Below are 18,911 nucleotides of genomic sequence, written 5' to 3' on the forward strand. Positions count from 1 at the left end.
ACACACACACACACACACACACACACACACACACACACACACACACACACACACACACACACACACACACACACACACACACACACACACACACACACACACACACACACACACACACACACACTCCTGCATGCTTCAGTGGAGCCTCATCAGGGCCGTCGATAAACCCGAAGACGCCTCTTTACCGAAGCTCATGATGTTGCATGCAAGCAGGTCAGCCCTGCACCAAAGTGACCAACACGTTTTCATCTTTCTTTTTGCTATTAGAAGTGTTTTATTAAACCAACTCAGGGAAAATCCTTTGAAACATCCACTGGTTCCTGCTCCGCTGCCCGTCAGAATCCCCTTCATCATCTGTTGCATCATGGGTGTGACTGACTTCAGCCCACAAGAGCTGTATCCGTCTACATACACGACATTCGCTTTAATTATGTATTTTACACATGCTCCTTTTCTTTTATTTACCTTGAACTCAAAAGCCTTTTTCCATTCTATGCAGTGTAAACACAGGTTAATATATCAGCAAGTCACTACACCCTTTGGCTTAGTAATTCCTTGTTTACTCCCTATTCGCGGCACTCTGCAGAACACAAAGCCTCTTTAGTGCGATGTGATGGATCTGTTTTTGTGCCGTATTCATTGTGTACGGTCATGGATCATGCTGCATCCTTGTCAGAGGGAAGGGAATGGGTTACATTTTTGACAACAACACTGCAGCTATAAAAGGAGCGAGGCGACAGGTCCAACTCACATCCTCTTCCAGGGCAGCTGAGAACAGGTATGTGAGCTCGGAGCATTCCTTCGGGGTAAACGCTTCGATGATGCAAATAAACTTAACTAAAGAGAATATGCTGCAATCAAGAAGGCGAACTCCATGTTATTTTCACTGTAAAAGAAAAATGTATGTAATATTTTGTTGTCTGTTCTTGAAAACTGCACTAAAAACGAATCCAGATTACTCTGGTCCCTTTATCTTTGCAGATGTTTATTTGGGAATAAAAGACCATAACACAAACATGTTGTTATCTTTTGAAAACAGAGTTGTCTTTCTCGCTGTCGGGAAAATGTTGGCAGTCCTGGTTTTCATCGTGACGCTGCATCACGCACACGCCGCCTGCGTTTTGGTGAGTAGAAGCAAAAAAAAAAAATTGCTGGGGTTTAAAAAATCTGGAGTTTGGTAAATTTGTGCAAAAATAGTTTGGGTTATTCCAGGAGATTGTTCTTTAGCTGTGAGAATAGCGTGAGTTGTGAGATTATTTTTGTCCTAATTATCTTTTGGAGTTGACTTAGAGGGTGTCTCTGCATCTGCAGAGGTGCGAATGCTGCATCGGTTTGGACTTGAGCCCAAAGGCAAAGTTCTGGATTTACCAGTTGGTCTGGGTTCGCACCCTCCCGTCTGCTCATGAGCTGTGGGTAGAAAGTGAGAGTGTCTGGGCTATGGGCAGAAATATGTGCCACTAGAAACTGAATCTGAATCACATAATTTGAATTTGTATTGTTTAATTTGAATCATTGCATTAAAAAACTGAATCTGAATCACATAATTTGAATCTGCATTTTTTAATTTGAATCATTGCATTGAAAAACTGAATCTACATTCCGAAAAACTGAATCTACATTCAGCTCTCACAATTCAAATTCAGTTCTTGAAATTCAATTTCAATTCTACTGTGCCAGACATCCGGGTCTTCTGGAGGAACAGCAATCGAGTGCAGATACAAAGAACTCGGGTATCAGTCACGTGACGTTTTTTGTTGTCAGCGCCATCTGGAGGACCGACATACCCATACCTGCCAACACACACACACACACACACACACACACACACACACACACACACACACACACACACACACACACACACACACACACACACACACACACACACACACACACACACACACACACACACACACACACACACACACACACACCACCTCAGTGTGTGATTCAGTATGTATGTGGTTTAGAAGATGACATTATTGACAGCATTGTTTTTCGTTATTATTGTATGTACAATTGTATATTGTATTTTATTGTTATTAATATTAAACATATTTGGCTCCAAAAAGGCTGTAGAGTCATTTTGGGAGGTACATTTTAGCACATTTCATTGTAGCTATGGATTTAAAGCTAATTAAAAGTCGTCTTGTTTATCAGGGCGGGGATGTTGTGAGTGGAGCATTCCAACCAATACCCCAGAAAATCTCCCTCTTTTTCACAGCCCAATGTTGGCAGGTATGGGTATGTATAAAGTCCATGACTTAAAAATATAGAATACAAAGATTAGTAATTAACGGTGATTACAGCTGGAGGTTCCTGTGAACAGTTTTAGAGGCTTCTCTTTTACTATTGCTGTCTATGGGAAAAAAGGGATTTTTTGTTGCAGTACCGCGGCTGGCCACTGGGAGAAACCGGCGTGCTGCTGAGTGCGAGACCTGGGGGGCTGGAATGTCCCCGGTCGGTCCTCCAGATGGCGCTGACAACAAATAACGTCACGTGACTGATACCCAAGTTCTTTGTATCTGCACTCGATTGCTGTTCCTCCAGAAGACCCGGATGTCTGGCACAGTAGAATTTGAAATTGAATTTCAAGAACTGAATTTGAATTGTGAGAGCTGAATGTAGATTCAGTTTTTCGGAATGTAGATTCAGTTTTTCAATGCAATGATTCAAATTAAACAATGCAAATTCAAATTATGTGATTCAGATTCAGTTTTTTAATGCAATGATTCAAATTAAACAATACAAATTCAAATTATGTGATTCAGATTCAGTTTTTTAATGCAATTATTCAAGTTGAGCAATTCAAATTCAAATATAAATGATTCAAATTCAGTTTCTAGTGGCACATATTTCTGCCCATACTGGGCCTTCCCTTAGAGATACGGTGGTAAATTCAGTCATCTGGGAGGGGCTCGGAGTAGAGCTGCTGCTCCTCCGCATCAACAGAACCCAGATGAGGTTAACATCTGGTTAAGATGCCTCCCTGGTGAAGTTTTCCAGGCCCATCGTACTGGGAGGAGCATCCCCAGGGTCCCCCTAAGGGTCTCCCAGTCGGCTTGGGAACACTTCAGGATCCCCCCATGAGCTGGGTGAATGGCCAGGCTTCCTAGTTTAGACTATTGCCCTTGCAATCTGACAACGGATACGCAGTAGAGGATGGATGGAGAGATAGACCTATGTTGTGATGTTCACTTTAATAATAAAACACCGGGTCTGGCTGTGGTTTCGGCTGGAAGGGTCCATGGAAGACGCTTAGCTAAGCAGCAAATATTCTAATGTCACCAACAAAACAAAACATCATTTGAAACAAGAGGTCCCACTGCAGCGCCACACAGTGGAGCTGAGTCAAAACACCACATCGTATTGTTAGATTCCACATCATTATATTCCTTGTAATGTACAATCTAATTTGCAGAGTTTTCACCATTTAACACAATTCAAACCTTGTATTTATTTTTCTTTTTTTTATTAGCATTTTCAGTTCATGTGGTATTGTATATTATATACTGCATGTACAACATGTAAAAGGACTTTCAAATCTAGATTTTGGATTGTTTATTATATAATGAAATTAAAAAACAACCTCAAATATGCTTTTAACAGTTTATAAATTAATACTTTTTTGCATCATTATGAAATATACATATACACATATATATATATATATATATATATATACATATATATATATATATATACATACACACACACACATCTATGTCTCATTATGGGGTGGTGCAGACATCAAATTTGAAACATTCAACATTTTAGGGGCCAATTTGAGATGTAATGTTTACAGTCGCTATTATCTAGGATTTTCTTTTTAGTGGGTTTTATGCAGAGAAAACTATATGACATTGGAAACAACATGGTGTCAAAGGTGGGGTGGGGTGGCCAGTTCACCGGACCACTGCAGATTGTTTTCATCATTATTATATCCTGTGTCTGTAGGGGTTTGCTTTGTGATGCTGTGATCATATCATAATATTTGCGGCTTCATGGAATGTGGCTTTGGAAAACTAAGCTTTGTTGACTTTAGTCATGTGAGGCAGTGATAAGAGGAGGTTAAACAAGTATTAGTTTTGGGTTTTACTTGCTCATTTTGAATTTTTATACTCATGTCAAAGTCCTATATTTATAAAATACTTGATTGCCTTCAGTCCCTTTAACAGCTCTTTGCTTTTTTCTTTACAAGTCACTCAGCAGAAGTTAAACCTGAATTTCCTTTTTTATTTTACATGCACATTGCTACGCGCCATGGTGTGTCCACAGCAAGGTAAGCCCCATTTCTAATTCATCCGGTTTGTTTCACTTCACAGGGGTATTTTATTTTCAAAAAACTGCTGCAGCCATTCCAGCATGGTTTCCAATAAGATTATGGGATTTGACTCAGTCCTGTTAGTGTGTTCTTTTGTAACATTGAGCCATTTCGGAGCAATTAAACCAGGATGCGTCATGAGTCATATCTTAAGCCACCAGAGTAAATATAACTCTTTATTATGTCGCTAATCTGGTGTTTACACATTGCTTTTTAATGTGTGTGTATGTCTGTGTGTAGACATTTGCCCAGGAACCGCAGCTGTGCAGGCTGAGATCGTTGACGTGCATAATGCCTACAGGAGAGCAGTTGAGCCAACTGCTGCCGACATGTTGCTGATGGTCAGTCCTGCATCGTACACTTCTGGTGACATTTACTGCACTTTATCCCCTCCACAGCCCTGAAAACTCATAGTCCATCACAGGCCCACATAAAACTATAAATGCATCAGACCCAATGTGTCCAGCATGCATAATAATCAGGGCTGCACATAATTATTTTGGTCTGGTGCTCAGAGGAGCCCCTGGATATGTGACTTGGGCCTCCAAAAACGCGGTGACCCGTCTCGCCGGATCGATAAAAGAGGGATGCAGGAATAAGTTATAGGCAAAACGATATTTATTCACTTATAAAGATGAATGGCTCAATATAGTCTTTTACAAAGTTAATTTATTTCAATAATTCAACTAGAATATGGTGTAAAAGTTAATTTATTTCAATAATCCAACTAGAATATGGTGTAAAAGTTAACTTATTTCAATAATTCAACTAGAATATGGTGTAAAAGTTAATTTATTTCAATAATTCAACTAGAATATGGTGTAAAAGTTAATCTATTTCAATAATTCAACTTAAAAGGTGAAACTAATATATTACCTATTCTTATTACATGCAAAGCAAGATATGTTGAACCTTTATTTGTTATAATTTTGATGATGGAATTGTTTATTGATTTCATAAAATATTCTCTAATTTATTTTTTATTTGGGGTTTTCATAAACTGTGAGACATAATCAGAGCAGCGTCTTGCTGCTGCAGGTAACTGCTGCACGCAGTGACGGACGCTGGCTGATTTATGGTTCCGCGTTGCATCAACGCAGAGCTTACGGGGTAGGATACGCGGGACCGCGAACGTACGGTGCGCGTCGCCGCGTAACAACATCATGCAGCCACTTCTCGGCGAAGACACGTTTTCTGTTTCTATCCACGGGTAGTGGTTTAGTTTGGCGTCTCTTTGTAGTTGGTGGTGGTGGAACGCCAAAATAATTACTTAATGGCGCTTGCTTCTTGGACATTTTGACGAGACGTGACGGGGTTTGTTCAGTAAAGCTTATCCTTAACTCTCTTCCTCACCGCTGCAACGAGTATGGGAGGGGGAGTAAGGACGCGCTGTGATTGGCCAGTACTAACTTTGAGTGGCGGTTCTGGGGAAAAGCTCTCGCAATAGATTTTTTAATATTAGTATTCTGGTCTGGCCACAACCAATAATATGAGCCCCAGCTGTTGGTACGCAAAAGCGCTTCGCAGCACTAGATTGACAGCGCATTGAGGATTTTGACGGCGCATGCGCTCTGGCGGCCCACTTATGTGCAGCCCTGATAATAATCTAGGCTGGTTATCTATAAGACAAAGTTCTACTTATACTTGTAATCTTCTGAGGAATATACTGGTGACACGATCTCCAAAACAACTGTATGACAGATTATACTATCATTTTGCTCACCATGGTTACAGTCAGGGGGTCCCAGCCTAGGGGGGGCAAAGCATTCTAGATGAGCCCTTGTGGCCTAAACATCCCCGTTAAAACATAATCGCTAAAAAAATGCCACAGATCAGCCCCTCTGACACACAACCACAGCAGCAGCGACACGGTCAGAACATTTCAAATGAGGATTCAGCACCATGGATTTTGCCAGTCATTATGTCAAACCTATAAGCCTAATGCAGACTTTAAGATATAAGTATCAAACTGGTGATAAAAATCAAATGACATCCAGTGAGGTCTATGGAAGCCCATTTCCGCCAGTAAAAGAAAAAAATAAGATGAAATCTTAGTCTTAAAAATAAAAATATCCCCACGGTAAATCATAATTATGACATAAAAAGTCATAATTTCAACTTTCTATCTCCTAATTTCGACTTTCTATCTCCTAATTTCGACTTTCTATCTCCTAATTTCGACTTTCTATCTCCTAATTTCGACTTTCTATCTCCTAATTTCGACTTTCTAGCTCATTATTTCGACTTTCTATCTCATTATTTCGACTTTCTATCTCATTATTTTGACTTTCTATCTCATTATTTCGACTTTCTAGCTCATATGACTTTCTATCTCATTATTTCGACTTTCTATCTCATTGTTTCGACTTTCCATCTCATAATTTCGATTTTCTAGCTCATAATTTTCACTTTTTATCTCATAATTATGATTTATCATGGGGATATTTTAATTTTTAAGGCTAAGTTTTCATCTTATTTTTTTTCTTTTACTGGCGGAAATGTCGGATTCAATACAGCCGAGTAGCACAATTCAGACACGTGTTCAACCTACACGACAACAGTTTACAATGTGGACGACATGTACACAATGACCGAGTGACACGGCGGTCAAACAGCAACAAACAATATACGAAAGGCGAAAGGCCATATATTAGGCGTCATGACAATGTTATATCAGAAATAAATAATTCATATTATGACAGCTTACCAATGATGGTTCCATCCAGCGGTGAGCAAAAAACCACAAAACATATTTCCATCCAGAGGGGGGGGGGGGGGGGGGGGGGGGGGGCACATTTAACATTTCTTCATCGCCGCAAACCTTTCAATCCCTTTGCTCTCATCAATGGCAATGTCCCGATTGAGAGCAAGCTGAGGTTTGAGGCCTCATCCATGCAGCCCGGAGATAGTTTTTAATCATTTCAGCCTGCAGAAACTCAGCATGACTTTCCCGCTACTTCTGATGCGACAACTGGCTAAAGGCTGATTTATGGTTCCGCGTTACACCAACGCAGAGGCTACGGCGTAGGGTACGCGGCGACGCGCCCCCTAGTGGTTACAGTACAGGAATTACATCAGAAAGGAGGTTCATATACTACCAAGGGTGAGAACAGGTTTGATAAAGAGAACTTTTTTCCAGTTCATATTTCTCATGTACAGGACTGTCTCAGAAAATTAGAATATTGTGATAAAGTCCATTATTTTCTGTAATGCAAAAATGTCATACATTCTGGATTCATTACAAATCAACTGAAATATTGCAAATCTCTTATATTATTTTAATATTGCTGATCATGGCTTACAGTTTAAGAAAACTCAAATATCCTATCTCAAAAAATGTGAATATTCTGGGAATCTTAATCTTAAACTGTAAGCCATAATCAGCAATATTAGAATAAGAATCAGAATCAGAATCAGAATCAGAAAAGGGTTTATTGCCAAGTTTTCACACGAGGAATTTGTTATGGTGATTGGTGCAACACAATACAATTATAAAAACAAATATATAAGAGATAAAATAAAATGTATAAACAATAAAATAAAATGTAGACCAGATATGTACAAAATGAGGTTTTAAAGTGCCGGGTGAGTCTGTACAAAAGTGACTTAGGAACTTAGGATAGGTAAAATGTATAGACAGAAATGTACAAATGAGGTTTATAATAATAAAAGGCTTGCAATATTTCAGTTGATTTGTAATAAATCCAGAATGTATGACATTTTTGTTTTTTTTAATTGCATTACAGAAAATAAAGAACTTTATCACAATATTCTAATTTTCTGAGACAGTCCTGTAGGTAGCAAAGATTGGTTTAAGATTAAGTTGAAACAATATCTTTTAAAATGTAATTAATTATGATTTGACATTTGGAAAGAAATAGAATGAAGTTTGAATAGAATTACAGGTAGTGTAAACCCTATCACAATAAAGGTGAAAAGTGGTCAAGATTTTAAGATATGGTAATTTCAGGCAGGTATTGTTCATGAAGGTGTTTTATTTTATTTAATCTATGTATTTATGTCTGAGAATGATGGTGATTTAGTTCTCCTCTGTATTGTTTGTGACTAAGGGAGTTGTGTCTATTATTGCTTTGTTTGTCATGTATAATGTATGTCTGTTATGTATTAAGTGTTAATTTGTGTGTTGTGTGTATGTCGGACCCCAGGAAGAATAGCTAATACTGTTGCTAATGCTAATTGCAAGGCAAGGCAAGGCAAGTTTATTTGTATAGCACAATTCAACACAAGGTAATTCAAAGTGCTTTACATCAACATTAAAGCGGTAAGACATAATTAGACAGTAAATAACAAATAAAATGAAATAAAATTATGAGAAAAGAAGGTAAAATAATAAAAAGCACAAGTTGCTGAAAAGGGCAGTAGAGTACCGCATGTACACATCTCAATCGCGGTTTATGGTGATCCTAAATAAAACAAACCTGTAATTTGGTTTAACATTTCCAAGCACGCTTCAGTGCAGCGAGGCGTCATCAGATATACACAAGGGTTAACGAGACACAGGTGCAGACAATCAGGGAAGATGGGAAACAGGAAGGTCAAACCAGAACTCAAACACAAAGACACGGGCTTCAAAATAAAACAGGAACTATCAAACCATAACAGTCCAGAATTCTCCGGACCAGAAGTGTCTGAATGCTCTCCCGCATATTTCAAGCTATAATCATGGTGTTAGTCAAAGCTGAGTACGGTTATCTATTACAGCTAAATAACCATCCGTTACTGTAGTCAGCGTAGCGAGCTCAACCCTCAACCACAGACCAGATGGAGCGACGTGAAAACGTGAAAAAGACGTGAAGACCCTCTGTACTTTTATGCTTCTTTCCAAAAATCTCCTTCTAAGGGGCTTTATTTATGGACGTGAGCTTAAAACTAACCCCCTTAACTTGTTTTTTTTTTTCTTATTTGCAGAGTTACAATGAGGAGTTAGCCGTCACCGCTCAGGCCTGGGTTGACAAATGTGATCTGAAACACGGACCCCCCAGCTCCCGCCTGCTCGATGGTACATTTACCCTCATTCCTTTCCTTCTCGTACCGTGAACTGACCTCCCTCCAGGGTCACCCTCGAGGCTTTCATTTTTTTTTAATAAGAAGTTACATCCTGTGGGATAAATTATCAGTAAGGGAGATGTCATAAACAGGTCTTTTAATGAACCTCATTTTATCTGAACAGCATCATAATAAAGTGAGCGATAAAAAGCAAAAATGAGAATTTGTAGATACTCATTAATCAGGGCTGCCATGTGTTTCCGTCCATTAATCAGGATATGAATTAGGTGAGAATCTGTTCTATTCGTCCTCGCCGTATCCATGGACGACCGTTGTCCGTGCCTGGCATGATGAGGTGACCCAATACCTTTACCCCAATGGATCCACCAACGGGCAGCCTATCGGCCACTACACGCAGGTAACAACAGCTTATTCTAATCAGCTGAAAACGGGTGTCTCCAACCTGGATTGAAATAAACTGGTTGTTTCAGCTGATCTGATGCATAGAGGCTATGTGGAGCATAGAGACTGAACGCAGCTTCTCCATGTCTGGTTCTGACTCTGGGAACTGATGAAAAACAGGATCCAGATAACCTGAGGGGTCTGGAAGGTTCAAACTGGGTCAGGAAGTCACTGATGCATTCTGGTCCTGGACCATTCAGAGCTTTATAGACCACGACTAGAGCTGTAATGCCTGTCCTCTGACAGACACCGACCCAGTGTAAAGACCTCAGATCTGGACTTATGTGGTCCACTTTTAGGTCTTAGTGAGGACTGGAGCAGTTGTCTAACTGACATTTAAGGTGGACTGTAAATATGCTTTTACAATAATCAAGCTACTAAGTAGGGATGGGCGGTATGGACTAAAAAATGTATCACGATTATTTCTGGCATTTATCCCGATAACGATAAAAATGACGATAAAAAAAATACCAATTCAACTCCACCTTTTTAACTATGAATCTATCTCGCTCTCAGATCCGCCATGTTTGTCATCAACGGGATTTTATCTTTCTTTCTTTCTTTCCTTCCTTCCTCCTTTCCTCCTGCTTTTTCCTTCCTTCTTCCCTTCCTCTTTTCTCCCTTCCTTCCTCCTTTCCTTGTTTTCTCCCTTCCTTCTCCCCTTTCCTTCCGTCCTTCCTTCTTTTTTCCCCTTCCTTCCTTCCTTCCTTCCTTCCTTTTTCCCCTTCCTTCCTTCTTTCCTCCTGCTCATTCCTTCCTTCTTCCCTTCCTCTTTTCTCCCTTCCTTCCTTCTTTCCTTGTTTTCTTCCTTCCTTCCTTCCTTCCTTCCTTCTTTTTTCCCTTCCTTCCTCCTTTCCTCCTGCTCTTTCCTTCCTTCTTCCCTTCCTCTTTTCTCCCTTCCTTCCTCCTTTCCTTGTTTTCTCCCTTCCTTCTCCCCTTTCCTTCCTTCCTTCCTTCCTTTTTCCCCTTCCTTCCTTCTTTCCTCCTGCTCTCTCCTTCCTTCTTCCCTTCCTCTTTTCTCCCTTCCTTCCTTCTTTCCTTGTTTTCTTCCTTCCTTCCTTCCTTCCTTCCTTCCTTCCTTCCTTCCTTCCTTCCTTCCTTCCTTCCTTCCTTCCTTCCAAAAATCAGCTTTACACAAAAACATCATCCACGGGAATGTATCGTTTTTACCGCGACATGACAAATTCTTATCGTGAGGAATTTTTTTGACGGTATATCGTGAACGGTAAAATATCGCCCATTCCTACTACTAAGATGAATACTGGACTAGTGTCTCCAGGTCCTGCTGAGACATCAGATATTTTAACCTTGTTATATTCTTAAGGTGGTAGCAGGCTGAGTGTGTTATTGCCTTAATTAATATGTTTTTCCAGATTAAGGTCTGAGTTCATCCCTACACCCAGATTTGTGGCCTGGTTGGTAGTTTTTAGGTGTATAGATTGTAGCTCTGTGGTGACCTGTAATCGTTTCTTTTGGGCTCCAAAGACAGAAGTAGTCCTAGGATGGAACCTTGGGGAACTCCACATGTGATTCTTGTCAGCTCAGATGTTAAGTTACCTATTGACACAAAGTACTTCTTGTTCTCTAAGTATGTTTTGAACCAGTTTAGTAAAGTCCCGGAAAGATCCGCCCAGTTCTCCAGTCTGTCGATTGTGGTCAACTGTATCAAATGCAGCACTGGGATCCAGTAAAACTAAGACTGACTGACAACTTTATGGTGTTGGTTTATCATTGTTTGCATAGCAATGTGCTCCAGTCCATACCAGATTTACTCCCCGCCTCTGCCACGCTCTCTCCAGGCTTTATTTGTCACCACAAGGTCTCATGATATAAATCAGCCTGATTACACACAGCAATAATCTGCCTTTTCTTCCTTTTGTCTGGCTGACACCAGAAAAGTTCAACTTTTCTCCACTTCTGACACAAGCACTCCTTCCAACATGATGCAAATCACCCACAATTAAGTCAGGCAAGCCGAGATAAATCGAACAGCATAAATCAAATCTCTGTTTTTTGTAAAATAACTTTTTGTAAAAATACTTCCGACCACACGGGGTCATCATATCAAGAGGACGGTAATTTATCAGTCCCTGGCGTAAGACACGATGATTTACTCCTCTAGTGGAAGAGAGGGGTACTACGAGACATCTCATTTGTCAACTGAGCAGCTCTGTATGCCCCCATGTGGTCAGTAGTGGTATTGCTACATAGAGTGGTTTTAAGGTGACGGACATGCAAATTATAATATTTTACTCCAGCATAACCTACAGAGTGAGAATGAGGCAACATATCGATAAAAACGACGTGCAGTCTCACTAAAAGTGTGTTTTTGTTGTCAGGTGGTGTGGAACAGCTCGTACAGAGTCGGCTGTGGAGTAGCACTGTGCCCTAACAACATCTACTTCTACGCCTGCCATTATTACCGAGCGTGCGTGACACCTCCCTCATAAACTCATAAAACCACAATTTGCATGTAAACAGTAGCAGAGAATTTGTTTTTTTATAATCCTGTCACACTAAAAACACTCTTGTATCTTTCAACAGTGGGAACTATAAGAGGTGGCCACCCTACAAGGTTGGAGCTCCCTGTGCTTCCTGTCCCGACGACTGCGTGGACGGTCTCTGCAGTAAGTACCAGATTGGAGAAATGTGTGACGGTGAAGATAAAGACGTTTCTCACGATACTTTTCTCCTCTTCTCTTTTCCAGCCAACCCTTGTCCTTACATAAACAGCTTCATCAACTGCCAAACCTTGAAAACCATCTTTGGATGCACAAACTCCCTGGTGTCGTCCTGGTGCCCTGCCTCGTGTAAATGCACCACTGAGATCATTCCAGTCTATTAGCACTTCGTCTGAGTGCTGTTAACATGTGCACATCTCTATTTGTGCAGGATGTCATGGAAGCTTCCCAGCACAATCAATAAAGTTCTGGCGTTGGTCCATGTTGGCGGGTGTTCTGGGTGGCTTTCTTATATACTCCTCTGTTGATTGTCATTGACGGTGTTCATCTTAGTCGTACGTCCAGAATCATTGACTTCATTCAACTTCCTGATGACACCTTTTTTCAACTGCAATGATGTAGGGAAATATTATTGACATGATTCAAATTAAATTGTAGTTTTATGAATGAAGCCATAATGCAAGAAAAACACATGCAGTTTCTTGTGACTACTTTTCAAGGTCCTGATGCTTAGAATATGATGCTGATGAGCCAATTAAGTATTTACGCATTTTAAGTACTATTAAAAAACTGTTGCCAGTAATTAACCTTATCTCTTGCAAAGATAACTAATACCAATTATTTTTAGTCTTAATCTTTGATTCAATTCAAAAGCAGAACCTTCTTTTTAACTTGTGTTTTTTAAATAATAATGAATCCATAAAATACTTTCCTTTTAAAAACACCCAACATTTACTTTTTTCCCCTGCAGAATTCAATAGTCTTGAATTCAGTGGTTAAATATTGAACAATAGCGACATGTTCAAAATTAATCTATTTAAGAAAAATGTCCCTCTCTTGTTTGATGGTTGGTCTTTGGTCTTACCTCTATTACGGCTTTTCCACCAAACCGGTTCCAGGGCTGGTTCTGGTTCTGGTTCTGGGCCAGTGTTGAGTCTGGAACCGGGTTTTCTGTTTCCACTGACAAAGAACTGGCTCCGGGCCAGAAAAACCGGTTCCAAGGTAGCAGCAACTCTTGACTGGGCTACAAAAAAGAACTAAATGTACTTTAATAATAAATAAATGAATGTACTTTAATAATCTCAAAAAGAAAATGAGGAAGGCCATAAAAGAACAAAAAAGTAGCCTTAATAATCATCTATTATAGTTTTTCATGTAAAATTAAAAAAAAACATCGTTAATCACATCAAAATGTTCTAATTTACAGCTTCTCATTTCAGTGACTGATAAGCCAGACGTTCAGGCTTCATATCATAGTGGAGTCTCTTTGAACTCAGAGACTTGTTTTTAACTTTTATGAATCAATCAAAAATTATTTCATTTAAAATGTTTTAGTGGATTAAGCCAAAAATAGAAGTATTGACAGTCTGCAGCCTGATAATGGCGAAGCTCCGCCTTCATCACTGACAGATGGAGGCAGATATTTAATTCCTCCTTTAAACTGCACTAATACTTCATAGAACAAAGGATCAACAAAATAATGTCTCCTGACAGTCAAAACGATCTTAGGACTTGTGTTTATGACCAGTCTCATGATGTCACATGACTGTAGCGAGGAGGGACATACAGCGTGTTGTGGTCCAACATAGCAGATACAATCAAGCAAAGCACCTTTGTTGTTTCTCACTCACACGGCACGTGGGGCATCTCCAGGAACATGTGGGGTTCTTTTAAGCGTTAAGATATACTCCAGATTAATGGCATATATCCTCATCTTCACTTCACGCTGGCAGATGGGTGATCTTTGCTGTTTTGATGAATAAAAAAACAAAACTACATCTTGAACAACTTTCTCCTCTAGGGCCACAAAGTTTGTACAACTAGAAAAACCAGACGCAACTTTATCTTGAAAGATCGCCGTGTTTGTTTTTGTCTGGTGCACCATAAGAAAACCAGTGAACAGAATCAAATGTTAATACAAGCTTTATTATATCAAGCACAATATTTTCTGGCCGAAGGTACACTTTTCTCAAACCACAGAGGTTAGAGAGCAGTACTCGAGTTGTAAAAAAAAATCAGGGAGGATGGTGGATTTTATCATATGAGGACAGATGATCATTTATGCTGATTACAAATAATATGATATATTACAAATAATAGCAGTGACCAAAACACCTGCAGAAATACTGCAGGAATGACATAGCAGCAGTTAAATGCAGCCTTCTGTAAGCTTTAAATATCCACTGGGCTTACATCAAATACATCAAAACACAACAATAAAAAACAGTTTTCTGAACTTATCAATATGACTCTGTCCTTCACAGGATAAGTAAAATGGATCACTGCAAAAACTCAAAATCTTAACAAGAATATTTGTCTTATTTCTAGTTAAAATGTCTCATTTTAGTAAAGAAATCACATTACACTTAAAACAAGACTCATCACTGGAAAAAAATAACAATTTTCACCTGTTTCAAGTAGATTTTCACTTAAAATAATTGGAAAAATCTGCCAGTGGAACAAAATCTTTTTGCTTGTAATAAGAAGATAAATCTTGTCCCACTGGCAGATTTTTCTACTTATTTCAAGTGATTTACTTGAAACAGGTGAAAATTGTCACATAAGTTTCTGGTATTATTTTTCTGGTGATGACTCTAAATGTTGAAATAGCAGTAAAACCACATTCATTGATGAAATGACATAAGGGATGGAAAGGGGGGATGGCAGTTTTACAGGGGGGATGATTTTGTTTCAGGGGGGGATGCCATCCCCCCTCATCTCCACTCAACTCCAGTACTGTAGGAGAGACATGCACACGGTGCTCATCGATCCAGTCGTATTTACACTGAACAAGGAGGTGTTTTGTACATGAACCTCATCTGTGGAGCCAGACATCCAAACATGTCACACCTTCAGCCTTATATCTCTGTTGATTGCTTCCTAATTGAGGTGTCAACCCAGAAAAGTAAAGAAAACTTCACCTAAAGAAGAGAACTCAGCTAATCAGTCTTAACAGTCTAGTCATAAAAACAATAGGTGATCCTTCCCTGAGAGCAACCACCAGTGTAGAATCTTATAGAAAAACCCTTCAAACCTTTACCCATTGTTAGGATTTTATGAAATTGTTTAATGTTCCAGCCTAAATGACTGAGAAGTCAACAATGGACAGAAACATAAACACCCTCCGTGACCAGCAGATGTCGCTGTTGTACAACTCATCTCCTGCTTCTCCCTCAGAGATCTGCTTATCTGGCTTCATCTGAACCGCTGGAATTAAATGTGTTATTGTTATTATGCTGAACCGGTCGATCTCCATAGCTTTGATGCGGGAGGATGGAGCTTTATCTGCATGAATCTCATGTGAGGTTTCCGTTGCACCATGTGTGACTGATATTTCAAATCTCTGGCTCATCTGCAGTTCATGACTTCATTTTGTCACACTGGGCGTGAACTGCTTTTCACAAGCGGCCTGACACAACAGCACAAGAGGCCGTTGTCCACTTGAAGCTCTGTTTTTTCCATCCTTACGATTAGATAATTTTCTGCTCTGGCTGCACATAAAGGAGAAGATTTAGTACGTAATGTGACTCCAAGAAACAAGCGTCTCGTGAGCCTTTTTGAGAGGAATAAAGTCACCCAGATTCATGAATAAAAACTGTCATCCTCAGAATTGTTTCATAGATAAAATGTTCAAGGGTCACACTTTGGAAGAGAAAGCAGAAAATGCTGATAACAGGCCTTCCTGTTGTTTTCTTTCAGACTAAATGGGAGCACTGTGATGAAAAGATGAAATCCTGTTGAACATAGACTTTCAATAAAGCATTTCTTCTCCGTAAAAGTGGCTGAAGGGCATCTTCTGTTTTGTGGTCAATGTTTTATCTCTTCCGTAGCGCTTGAGGTTAGTTGGTCTTACTAAGACTGACTGAGAAGAGGCCTCGTCTCATATTCCTGACATCCACAATTATTTCTGCGGCGTGCAGATATATATATTTCCTTTATTGATTTTCTACAACTTTTATGGTCAAACTTTCCAGGCAAAGCCACGGTTCATTTCGATGGGGTTGGGATTTCACAAGTGTTTTTGGCGGATATTGTGGTTCTGTTGGCATCATCGAGTGCAGATCCTCGGCTTTCCCTGGAGTGATTTGCAGTGGGATTGAGAATCGGCACCTCTAAATCTGAGAACCAAGGGTCTCAGTTGCAAAAAGGTGAGGAACTGACCTCTCTGGACTGGGAGTGGGGGGTTTAAATGCGTCGGCGTCTTGTTCACGAGTGAGGCAAAGAGGGAACAGGAGATTGACGGGGGCACTGGTGAGACATCCGCAGTAGTGCAGATTCTCTGCTGTTGAAGAGAGATAATATAAGACAGGACAGAGCAGACTTCCTTGGGGAAGCGTAGGTCCTTCACTGCTTGCAGCAAGATGTTGTATGTCTTCTCTAAGTCTGTTTTAGGAGAGTTCAATCACATCTGCAGTCGTCTGTTGGGGGGGGGGGGGGGGGGGGCAGCAGAGCCAGGGACTTAAAGAAACCGATCAAACTGATGAAGGAGGCTGACTCTGCTGTGGACTGTTCTGGAGCCTCTGGAGATGATTATGCAAAAGAGGATCCTTCATGAAATGAAGGAGATCATTCATGGCCGACCCCGAGCATCCTCTTCACCGCACGGTGATTCAGCAGCAACGTGTCTTCAGTCGGAGGTTTCCTCAGATCTGCTGCAGCACCAGAGATCCCTCCTGCACACAGCTATAAACCTCTGCCACGAGACTTGAACTATTACATTCTAGTTATGAATTAAGTAGTTATGAATTGGATATGTACTAATTTGGGAATATTTTATCCTCTTATTTTACAGCAAGTCAGTTAAAGGCAGATTAAGCAATTTCTGGATTGCGCCAGCACTAGCCCCTCCCACCCTGCTGGGGATTGGCTGGAGCAACGGTAGGCTACACACCCAGGGCCGTGTAGGAAGAGGTTTATCTATTTATCTTCTTTAACTGTAGTCACAAGATGAAGAACTAACACTGGGATGTCCAGTTCCGGTCCTGCATGTATGAAACGTTTCCCTGCTTCAACACATCTGAATTCTGCTTGAGTTCTAACTTCAGGGGACATTTCAGTTAAAACCTGTGAACTGGAACTTCTACCAGACAAATAGATAGATAGATAGATAGATAGATAGATAGATAGATAGATAGATAGATAGATAGATAGATAGATAGATAGATAGATAGATAGATAGATAGATAGATAGATAGATAGATAGATAGATAGATAGATAGATAGATAGATAGATAGATAGATAGATAGATAGATAGATAGATAGAGCAGGTTCGTATCAACGACAGACAGAAAAACATGGTTATTGACATATAATGACATAATAGTGCAGCGCATCAATGAAAGTGTCAACTGTAGAGAATAATAAATAAATATGATGTTGTGCGTTGTGGAAACAGTTCTGTTGTGCACCTGAGTGTGGGTTGATCATGAGTTGAGTGAGGAGTTGTTATGATGTAATCGGCTCGTTAACTGTGAAGGAGAAAGTTTCGTTTCATTGGACGATGTTTTGAATAATAAACAAACAGCAAGGGGAAATACTTTGTTTGTATTGATGCCTTTCCTCACAAGCGGGAACAGTTTAACTTCTGACTTGATGGCAACGAGGAAGTAGGAAGAAGTGCAATTCCTGTAATGTATGTTTGAATAGGGGCGTGGACATTTGATTGGCAGCCGGCACAGTCATTGCCTAGTGGATAATTTTAGGACCAGGCGGGAGTCTGCTAAGCTAATGCCCCTTTTGCACTAGTCCCGCTTCACCTCGGTTCTACCCGCCACGGCCCCGTTTTGCGCTTTTGCACTAGGGCTGAGACGGGTAGAGCCGCTCCAAGCCGATACTATTTCTGTAACCATTCTAGCGAGGTTCTATCCGGGCTGAGCAGGGACTATTTCTGACGTCACCACCCTCCGCGCCACTGATTGGTCGGGGGGCGGGGCCGTCAGACGTTTGAATCAGGAAGCGGGAGTCAGCGCGAGAGCGACCTGCCGCGCGGCTCGCGACCATTTTATTATAAAGTGCAAAACGTCTGTTTGGTGATCCAACTCTGAGGTGCAGATGTTCATAAACCTGGTGACTGACGAGAGAATTAAAAAAGGGATGTAGACGGGCTGTTTTACTCTCAGCCGCTCGCGGCTCCAGCTGATTTCTGATCAGCACCGACATGAACAAAGCGGTTGCGCAATCGAGTACGTCACAGCAGCTTCACCCCAACCTGCCCGCTTCTCCCCTGGCTGTGGAAAAACACACGGGGACAAAACGGGTAGAGGCTTGACGAGCCGAGTCGGGCTGAGTAAGTACTAGTGGAAAAGCGCCATAAGAGTGACACAAGCTCGGTTTCCAGCCAGCTTCCCAGGCCAATTGAGGGGAAAAAAAAAACATAATTGATGTGAAATCTAACTAAACATTGTATTTCGAACCAGCCTATAAATATGTTTGTTTT

The 18,911-nt window shown here is 40.5% G+C and overlaps 1 protein-coding gene across 1 annotated transcript; it reads left to right on the forward strand.

Moving 5' to 3' along the window:
* The first annotated feature begins 653 nt into the window (after window positions 1-653).
* LOC133441154 (cysteine-rich venom protein latisemin) lies at window positions 654-12,971 on the forward strand. Its single transcript, XM_061718551.1, has 8 exons — window positions 654-778; window positions 1,040-1,128; window positions 4,565-4,665; window positions 9,254-9,344; window positions 9,607-9,749; window positions 12,133-12,221; window positions 12,338-12,420; window positions 12,502-12,971. Exons 1-8 carry the CDS (start codon window positions 687-689, stop codon window positions 12,636-12,638), a joined length of 825 nt encoding a protein of 274 aa, XP_061574535.1. The 5' UTR covers window positions 654-686; the 3' UTR covers window positions 12,639-12,971.
* The last annotated feature ends 5,940 nt before the right edge of the window (window positions 12,972-18,911 follow it).

This window comes from Cololabis saira, chromosome 3, assembly GCF_033807715.1.
Source record: "Cololabis saira isolate AMF1-May2022 chromosome 3, fColSai1.1, whole genome shotgun sequence".
Classification (NCBI taxonomy): Eukaryota; Metazoa; Chordata; class Actinopteri; order Beloniformes; family Belonidae; genus Cololabis; species Cololabis saira.